Source organism: Medicago sativa, chromosome 6 (genome assembly GCF_051527215.1).
Source record: "Medicago sativa cultivar Bolivia chromosome 6, Bolivia_mono, whole genome shotgun sequence".
NCBI classification, from domain to species: domain Eukaryota; kingdom Viridiplantae; phylum Streptophyta; class Magnoliopsida; order Fabales; family Fabaceae; genus Medicago; species Medicago sativa.
The window spans coordinates 27077564-27088064 of NC_140754.1; the positions used below are offsets into that span (position 1 = coordinate 27077564).

General features: G+C 35.5%; 1 protein-coding gene across 1 annotated transcript; it reads left to right on the plus strand.

Moving 5' to 3' along the window:
• The first annotated feature begins 842 nt into the window (after window positions 1–842).
• Window positions 843–8443, plus strand: LOC146914260 (RNA-binding protein 1). The gene is made up of 6 exons (XM_085717140.1): window positions 843–1081; window positions 6203–6333; window positions 6438–6732; window positions 6850–6911; window positions 6995–7073; window positions 8027–8443. The coding sequence occupies exons 1-6, from the start codon at window positions 1003–1005 to the stop codon at window positions 8164–8166; spliced, it is 786 nt and encodes a 261-aa protein (XP_085573266.1). The 5' UTR covers window positions 843–1002; the 3' UTR covers window positions 8167–8443.
• The last annotated feature ends 2058 nt before the right edge of the window (window positions 8444–10501 follow it).

Consider the following 10501-nt stretch of genomic DNA (forward strand, 5'->3'; position numbering starts at 1 on the left):
TGAATCTGTGAACAAACTCAAAGCACCCAAGTTAATAGCATACAACGAAAAAATGCCATAAATAATATGATAAAATCTAAATCACCTGAATACCCATGCTTCTGGATCTGCAACGTTGACGTCCAAATCATTGATTGAATCTGTGATATGAAGTTGATCTTTTAATATGAATCAAACGAACACCACAACAAGACGCAGAATCAAACAACGCCACACAAGACGACGAACAACACAACGCTGCACTCAGATGACGAAATCACGAAAAACACAAAAAGAAAACACTTAATATATGTGAAAATCACTTATTTAGATTGAAAGAAATGGAAAAAAGATGTAGAGGGGATAAAAAAAATGATAATAAACCACCCTCTTCGATGAGTGAAAGAGAAAGAAAACTTAGAGAGAAGTTGAAGTTTCTCTCACTAAAACACTAGTGCCAGCTATTCAAAAATCTAGATTCATGTTTTATGCTAATATATATTATTTGAACATCTAATATAGATATAATTTGGCGAAATTAAAAGCCTTTTTCAAAATATTCACAAGGTCATCGACCTAGAGGCTTGCTTTTTTGACATCCATTGTTTACTAGAAACAAATGGAAATGATCAAAAAACTCAGTGGTAGTTAACTACCGCTACAGTGTTTTTGATCATTTCTAAGAAACAATGGAGGTCAAAAAAGCAAACTCTCATCGACTATTTAGAAAGGCTTCATAAAGAAAAAAATAAAAATAAAAATAAAGATAAACTTTTGTAATCCATTAATCCGCAAGAACAACATTATTAATTCAGAATTCGATCGTAAGATAAATATAGTCTGATCCTCTGGCACAGAGATCCAATTGAACTGTTGTTAGTAGTAAGTCCTCGAGTGAAGTAAGCATCAGTAACACAACAGCCAACTACCATCAGTCCCCAGACTCAACACCACCAACACCAAATTAGGGTTTCTCCGATTTCCTCAAATTCCCAAATTTCCAAATTAGGGTTTCTTCTCGCCATGGCAGATGGCTACTGGAACCGCCAGCAGTCTCTTCTCCCTCATTCCGGCCTGCACAAACGTCCTCGTCCTGACTACGGTTCGTTTTCCCCCCTTTTCTTCCCAATCAATCAATTTCACGCTTAATTGTTGTTTGTTCGTGCAATTCATTATCTTTCTCTTTCATCTTTCTTATTGTTGCTATTTTTGATGCAAATTCATGTAATTACTGAAATAATTCGATGCCTCAATTTGTTGCTTAATTGTTCTTGCTTTTTGATTGAAATTTTGGTATAAGGTATGTTTGGATTAGTGGGTTTAATTGAAGTGGAATACTATGTTGTTGATGATGATGGTGATGCAAATTAATGTGCCGAAATAATTCATGCCTCAATTTGTTGTTATCTTGAATCATTTTGCTTTTTGTTTGTTTTTTATTGATATTTTGGTTTAAGGCATGTTTGGATTGATGGGTTTAGTGGAGATGAAATATTATAAGTTGCTCCCGGGTGCTCTTTAAGCATTTTGTATTAAGAAAATATTCTTTAAAAAAGTCTAATAATTCAATTTTCAATGCATTGAATACACAAATTTCCATAGAAACTTACCTTTAAAGGTGTTTAAAGAGTGCCCCGGGCACTCGTTAGCATTTTCCATGTTACCATTAAAGGTTTTAATAATTTTATTTTGGATATATTTAGCTGTCACCAACGCCAATTCCATTTTGGAAATTGAGGAAATTGATTACTTTACCTTTGAACAGTGAACACTAGGGTTTAATGTCGTGGGGTTAGATCTTATTATCCTAACCGTGGTACACGATTCTTCTTTTTGTTTTTTTTTTTTTGATTAAATTTTACTTTTGGGTCTGTATGGATTGATGGGTTACCCTACGATGTTCGTAGGAGATTGGTGATTCCCTTTTTTGGATTGATTTGGGATGATTGGATGATTAAATTGAGGAAGCAATGTTAGGGTTTAATGCTGTGGCGTTAATTTAGGAGATTGGTGATTACCTCACTTTTGAATGTCAGGGTTTAATGCTGTGGCGTTAATTTAGGAGATTGGTGATTAACAACTTGTGATGTTAATTTTGCTTTAGGGAATGTTTGGATTGACGGGTTTAGAGAAAATGAAATGCCGAGTGGATATGAAATGTTATACTAAGCTTTTTTACCCTAAAATGTTCTTAGGAGATTGCCAATCCTCATTTTTTGGATAGATTTAGCTGTCACTAACACCATAGTTTTGATTGTTTATACATATGTTTGACATTTGTGCTGCAATGATTTTGGAATTATGATTTGGTGATTTTGTTTGAGAGAAGCAATGTTTCCAACTGTTTTATTAGCCTAAATAAAGTAAGCTGATTACTTCAACTTTGAATGCTAGGGTTTAATGTTTTGGTGTTAGATCTTATTATCCTAATAATCATGGTAGTTAAAATCGTGATCGATGTATGATCTTAAATTCTTACAATCTTTCACATTGCAAAAGACCTTGATCACAAGCATGGTTGTTGGGATTGCGTGATCAATTTTATCGAATATCGGCCATGGTGGAAATCCGTGGCGGTTTTTGGGCTCTCCACCATGCCTAATTTGGGCCTATATGATGGGATCCACCATAATCCAATATGACAATAAAATGTGTGAAATTGTCATGTGCGTGACAAGCAAATTATGGCTGAGAGCCATACTGTGTGTGACAGATTGTTGGTTGAGGTGGCGCGACAAGCAAACATGTGAAATTGTAGGCATGACACCCTTCTCTTGCACCGTTCATAAAGGTTTTATACCCGCCATGGCTCGATTCTGTCCCTCACAATAATTGTTTCCGGGTCCAGTCTGTGACCTGCTTCCTTGAAAGCGGCAGCTTGGCATTAAGAAACCCTAAAAAAGGACATTATGATACGTTGCTGTTTTACTTTGTTTTTTGTTTTTTCTTTTTCCACTTTGCTTTTTCCTCTATTCGAGACAATACAACAACAACCAAGCCTTTTCTCACTAAGTGGGGTCGGCTACATGGATCATATTTCGCCATAATGTTCTATTATGAATCGCATTTCGGTCCAACTCATTAATTTCTAAATCTTTCCTAATATTTTATATTATAGTTTTTGTAGGTCTTCCTATGCACTTCTAACTATCCTATACCTGATCTGCTCTCCTTATTACGGAATTTATAGGTCTTTTCTCTACGTGCCGAAACCTCGTATGCCTATTTTCCACCATCTTTTCTACTATAGGTCGTACCTCAATTCTCTCTCTAATATTGTCATTTCTAATTCTATATCATCTTGTCTTACCACACATCCAACACAACATTCTCATCTCCGCTATGCTTAGTTTATTCTCGTGTTAGTTCTTCGCTGCCCAACACTCTGTTCCATACATCATCACTGGTCTTACCGCTGTTCGATAAAATTTCCTTTCAACTTAGTGGTACTTTCGTATCACTTAAAACACTCGAGGCTCCTCTCCATTTCAACCACCTTAAAACACTCGAGGCTCCTCTCCATTTCAACCACCTAGAAATTACATTCGATATACATGTTCTTTTTGGTTTTACATTCAATAACTGTTGAAATTTGGGGCCTAACTCATCCTTACAAAACCGGTTTGTAAGGTTCTGAGTGCCTCCTCTTTATAAACTCTTCTCAAGAGTGCTATCTATCCGATGTGGGACTAAGTCCACCCCCTCCAAGCCAACACAATGAAGGTATTGGAGGCTGCAATGAAGGCAAACCAAAGGCCACAATTTAGCCGACTAGGGGCGGACCGCAATAAAGGCGGAATTTCCAACAATAACTTTGCTTCCCCCTTTATTTTTTATTATTAACAACAACAACAACAACAACAACAACAACAACAACATTAAACGGAGATATATTATGCTATATTATTTTTCAATTAATAGGTATAAAATTATTTGTTTATTTTTTTTAAAACAACCAACCAGCCATCAGTCACCACCTCCCAGCTAGGGTTTCTTCCGTTTTTCGATTCCATCTCCTTTAATTAGGGTTTCTCGTTCGCCTTTCTCCTCACCATGGCAGACAGATCCTGGAATCGGAAGCGAACACTTCCCCCTCTCCCCAGAGTTCCGAAACGACCGCTTTCCAGAACACTTCCCCCTCTCTCCAGCCTTCCGAAACGACCGCTTTCCGGAACACTTCCCCCTCTCTCCAGCCTTCCGAAACGACCGCTTTCCGCAAACAGTTAGTTTCCCCTTTTCTTCTGGATCAATTTATTTCATGCGTAAATATTAATTGATTTGTTCAATACGTCATCTTGTTCTCTCATTTTGTTTTTTTTGTTGTTGTTGTGGTTGTGTGTTTAATGCAAATAAATGGAAACGGCCAAATAAGTCGATACGTCACTTTCTTCTTGTTTTGATTTAAGATTTTTGCTTTATGTTTGCTTTTTGATTAAGTCTTGCTTTGTCTCGATTACGTTGATTTATGATTCTTGCTTTATGTTTGTCTTTTTGATTAAATCTTGCTTTATCTCGATCACAAGAAAAGATATCAATCTCACATGTCATTCACCCTCGACTGTGGAGAAGCGGTGAAAAGATCTCTAGATGGGTCGGCGGGGTTATGCGACGTTGAAGATCACAAGATTGTCGAAACGGCGCTCTTCTCTGCACAAATCGTGAAGGTTTTTTTTTACTCATGGTGCTGGCGGCCATGGTTGAAAATCTTTGAAAACCCTATAGAACGAGGGGTTTGCCACTTGACCCGACCCGGAAAACTAAGGCTCATTAGCCAAAACCCTTAAAATGAGTGGTAGGCACAGTAGCCTGGTTCACTAAAAGGGTTATATGTCATGTGACCCGATCCGGAGACTAAGTCCCAACTCCCAATGGTAAAAACCCTAAAAATAAGTTGCAGCGCAGCCTTCATGTCGCTTTCTTTTTCATTTTTTTTAAATACTCTTGTTCTTTTTAATACTTTTATTCTTTTTTATAGTAAGAATTATATTTTAATTCTTAAAAATTCCCAATCGCCTTAATTATGACATGTAATTATGATATATAAATAATATAATGGTCTGGTGTGATCTTCCAATCCGTGCTACAATCACAATTTACTATTTTCATATGCCCAAATGATCTTAAGTGGGATCTCGAGTTTGACAACCATGGTCAGGGTTACGTGTACCTGAGTTCGACTTTAATCGGTTATCCGAGTTCAATTTCGAATGCTGCACTCGTCTTATGATCTGACTGCTGCAACTGTATTTGAGTTTGAATGTTTGAGTTAGACCCATTCTTTCTGTCGCTCGGCCATGTGCCACTGTTTTGTGATCTACTGATTTTTCTGCTGCAACAACCCTGTGAGCATATATAACAATAACATGGGTACTCTCTGCCTCCTATGCTGAGAGTATTTTGATTCTCTCTATCCTTGTTCTTTGCTGGTCACTGCTTCACCTCTTCAGAAGACTTTCTTATGTGGTTGGCACTTGGCATGATATTCTCTGAATGCTGCTTCATCTTTTTGAAAGTATTTTTTTCCCCCAAAACATGTCAACCAAATTGAGTTGGGTGCTTTTGAAACTTACTTGATGGGCTTTGTTGAAATACACCAACCCTTTGATCCTATGCTTCTCTGTTAATTGTGAACTGATCTATTGATTATTTGTCACAATAATCACTATTAATATAAAATAACTAAATTGTGTATCATAAAATAACCAGTTACATACCTACATTCTCACTTGAACTTTATTTATATTCTAATTATATTATATTATAACTATAGTAGCCTACTCATTGCCTAGTCTCTTAGATGATTTCTTATTGAACATTACTCGTGGCCACATCGAAAAAACTTGCTATTGTGCTTCAAAATGCCAGTGATTAGGCTTATTGTTCCTTTTCTCTAATAATTTTTATCTTCTGATATTATAGTGAAGGTGATTTGTTGTCTTATTTGTTTTTCTTTGGGGTTGGTTGGACATTGGATTATTTGATTAGTTCATTTTAATACTTATGTAACATGCACACTTTTCTATTATATTCGATGTTTATCAGTCTATGGATATGAATGATATATACTGTATAAGGTATGGCACAAATGTGAGTTCTAGTCTTGTGTTCTGCACTTCTGATAAAAAAAAAAAGATATGGATATTTTTTTTTGTCTATTGTTATCCAGCTTCAGTGCTCTTTGCTAGAGATGCTAATGGTCATTATTTACATTTTCTTATTACAGAAATGCCAGCTTCTGGTCTTCCTTCAGGCAATGAGATGCATTATCTTTCTCGTGAAGAGGACCGTTCTGGTCATCCAATGGCTAAGGACACAAAAACAATTGGATCTGCTTATGATCGCTACCTTCAGGGGGTAACACTTCATCCTTTTATGCTTGCGTAATTATATTACTATTATTTTTTTGGGTATTTTCACTGCTTGTTAGCTGAAAGGATCCATCTTGTTTGGTTTTGTAGCAAGTTCCTTCATATACTTCTGGGGAAGCCAGTACAGTTGGTGCTCTTGGATTGCAAAGAGGTATCGGTGGATTACCGAACCATTCGCTAAGTGATCCTTCTGCCATGATAGGGCGTCATGGGGGTGGTGGTCCTGATCTTGCACCAAATGGACGGGGTATGAATTATGGTTTTCAACCACCGATGGAAGCAGTTTCCAGGCATGGACCTGAGCCAGCACTTCTACCCCCAGATGCTTCGCCAACTCTATATATTGAAGGTCTGCCTTCTGATTGTACAAGAAGAGAAGTGGCTCGTATCCTTTTTGTTATGATGCAATGCTTTGGAATTTTATCATTTTCTCTTTCATCCATGTGTCTTGAGCTTTATTTATTTTACTTATGTTATATATATTCCTTAACGTCGTCTTTAGACATTTTCCGCCCGTTTGTTGGATATAGAGAAGTGAGGCTTGTTAGCAAAGAAGCTAAACATGTAAGTCTATAGTTTGTTAAAGTTGTCTTTTTATGTTGAAAGCTAAAATGTCCCTTTTATGCTAAAAAGCCTGTTTCTCGCAGCGTGGAGATCCTTTGATCCTTTGTTTTGTGGACTTTGCAAATCCAGCTTGTGCAGCCACTGCTTTGAGTGCCTTGCAAGGTATTATCTCTATAGTGACCTGCTTATAGATAGAAAGTCAATTTATGATTCAAATAACATGATAATGATAGTAATCTGCGTCTGAAGGAAATTAGTTGTTGTTCAATAGAAATCTGTTACGATTCAAAGGAAATACAATATCCTTTTTTGACTTAAAACAATCTGACTGTTCTAGACTCTAGTGAATGAAAAGTGTTGGAAATTCCGCCTTCATTACGGTCCATCCTTGGCCGCCTAATTGCGGCATTTGGGTTGTCTTCAACCTCCTACACCTTCATTGCATTGGGTGTGAATGGGTGGATTTAGTCCCACGTTACCTACAGATATGGCCTGTATAGTGTTTACAAAAAGCTTGGGCAGACTACGCCTTACATGCCGGTTTTGTATTGGTTAGTTGGTATTGTTCTGATTACTATATAAGGTTGGGTCAGAAGCGGTATTTTGACTCACATCACATCGTTACATGTCATATATGTATTATTCTATTATTATTATGCAGATTTTTTTTCCATTTTCTCTTTCCGTACCAATAATTTCAACGAAATATTTTTGTCATCACTATCATTGTTATCTTGAAATGTCGATTTTCCACTTTACAAATTTATTATTACATCCTTGTTTTTACCCCCTTATATTCTGTGGATTTAAGTTCCAATTTTATAACAAACAGACCCGTTCTTATTGGTGCAAACAAATTTGTTATTTAGTGATTAATGGACATTCAGGTTCAGAACATGAAAAATGTTTCGCTTTTACTGTTTCATCTAGAATGGGAACCTCATGGTTCCAGGCATGATATGCTTATTGCCCTGTACTATGCTCCCATGGTTGGCAAATCTAACAACCATATCCATTATTTCATATTCATTCATAAAACTTATTTATGAACTCGATGCTTAGTGACATTGTGAGATACTTACTCTTCGTATGCTAACTTTGTGGTTCGTACACAGGCTATAAAGTCGATGAAATCAATCCCGAGTCTAGTCATTTGCGGCTTCAGTTTTCTCGGTATCCAGGTCCAAGAAGTGGAGGTGGTCCAAGAAGTAGTGGACCTCCCAGAGGTGGACATGGATCTCGTGGTAGGAGGTGATTTACATAGCCCAGTTAGGATTTACGCTCATAGGAAATGTGGATGGTCCGTTTTCTGGGCTTGAATGTTCGCTGGTCATTTTACTACACAAACGCTTAATTTTATTTTACTTATGGCTACATTCCTTGTTTAGAGCCCTTGAGATGCACAAATTATTATCAGGCAGAGATCAAATAGCAATTTCGTTTTAGCAAAACTAGCAAAATGAAGATTTTTGGTTGTGTATTATTATTTGCTAAATTGAGTATGATCCTAGAGTTTACTTTGTGCTGACCAATTACTGTATTGTTCAGTTATGATATTTTTTTGGTGTTTTTTTTCCCCAATATTATCCATTTACTTGGTATGTGCTACAGAGCTAATGTAGTAGGTTGAAGGACCAAGGGATATGGGGACAAGGCAGCTTTTTTCCTTCAGGTATTTGGTGCAAAGAGCCACATAAAATGTTTACAGGGAACCATTGTCCACTGAGAATCAGGATAGGAATCGCTTCGGGGTGCCAACCTAGTTGGGACGTCGACGCTTCTTCTTGATGCCTGCCCTTTCTCCTGGCTTATATATAAAAAAAAAAATTGTCCACTGAGAATCTGAGATGGATTTGTTGATAAAGGATGAATGTGCAAGATGTTCTTGATTCATGTTGCGTTTGGTGGTTAATTGCATAGAAGTAATATGAATTTGTTCTTGATCCATACTCTGATTACAAGAACAAACTCATTTTGTTACTCTGAAAGCTAAGGACATGCTTGTTTGCTACTTTTCATAAAATTATATTTTTAATAAAAAATGAAAAATAAAAAAAGATTGAACAAGCTTTTTGAAAATTTTCTAACTTTCACTTAGTTTTTTCATTTTTCCAACAAGCCAATAAATAATATTTCTTGACGATTTCTTAAACTCTTTGTGTTCAATATGTGTGTGTTGAACTCTATGTTTATATCTGGGAGTGTGCTCCTCCTTGAGGTGTCAGGTTCGATTCTCTCTGGTGCCAATTTAGGTGGACTAATTTAACTTCAAAAAAAAAAAAAACTCTGTTTATTTTTTTTTTGAAAGAAAAAAATTCTCTGTTTATGTTTTGCTAGATATTTTTTCTTTTTCTGATGGCCCTTTCTGAAACTTCATTGCACAAAAATGAAGGATTAAATGATTTTTTTTACAATACACCACAAAAATATCCGTAATCTAAGTTTATGTATGACTCAAAATTCAAATTTTAAATAAATATGTTAATTGATTTTGCGTAGAGTATGTAAACTGGGTTTATGCTACATTCCTTAGAAAAATTCAAATTTTAAATAAATATGTTAATTGATTTTGCGTAGAGTATGTAAACTGGGTTTATGCTACATTCCTTAGTTATGTAAACTATATAGATTCAGTTTACGTACAAAGACTACATAAACTCATTTTACAAACATAAATTCAATTTGTAAATTTTGTTATAAGAGTATTTTGGTTATTTTGAGGTGTAATTAGAATTTTTGTGTCACTAGAAATTGTCATAGAATTTCTTTAAGAACATTGGATTAAAAGTGTCCCCAGAAATCGTTGAACAATTTACAGTAATCCACATTTTTTAAAATGTCTGAGGTGTTAATAGTAAGAACTTGATTTTATAGCCTCAATAAAATTCAATTTTCATGAGATAGTTGCAAAAAAATTCCACCATTATGGATATTAATTTTCTCATTCCTATTTTTCTAAATGCTATGAAAAAATTAATAAAATTAATACATTAATTGAAAACCTTACACAACTTGAATGCAAAACATGTTGACTATCAATCAAGAATGTCTCTAGACAAAACATGTAAAAATTAGTTATTCATCAATGCAGAACCAATTCCCTTAGGGGGTGTTTGTTTCAAGATTAAGAATGACATTCTCCGGAATACATGATTAGGGAATGACTATACCCATGTTTGTTATGAGGTTGAGAAAATAATATTCATGGGTATAAAGGTTTCTGGGAATAAAGTAACTTCCCATAACTTTCAATATTTCCATGAATTTATTCTCATGTAAAGAGATGAGAATGTGCATTCCCATGATATTCCGTATAGATTTAAAAAATAAAAATTGTAACTTTCCAATTTTCCCAGAAATGTCAAGTTATTTGCCAATCACTTTTTATAACAAATACCCAGAAATCAAATTTTCATATTTTCATTCTCTAGTACGTTATTCCTGGAAATAATTTGTGTTTACTCAAAACAAACTCCCCCTTAGTTAAACGCAACAATCTAGTCACAAATCATCACATTATCATCAAACTAAGAAGTTTGTATGCATTAACATTTAGGCATGATCCATGATTCACCATCTCTAATAGATTG

What these genes read in the sequence shown, in the direction of transcription:
- LOC146914260 (XM_085717140.1), top strand. Translation starts at nt 1,003, where the DNA reads ATGGCAGATGGCTACTGGAACCGCCAGCAGTCTCTTCTCCCTCATTCC. An exon ending in TACAAGAAGAGAAGTGGCTC is followed by an intron (nt 6,733 to 6,849) that starts GTATCCTTTTTG and finishes CGTCGTCTTTAG; the next exon opens with ACATTTTCCGCCCGTTTGTT. An exon ending in TGCTTTGAGTGCCTTGCAAG is followed by an intron (nt 7,074 to 8,026) that starts GTATTATCTCTA and finishes GTTCGTACACAG; the next exon opens with GCTATAAAGTCGATGAAATC.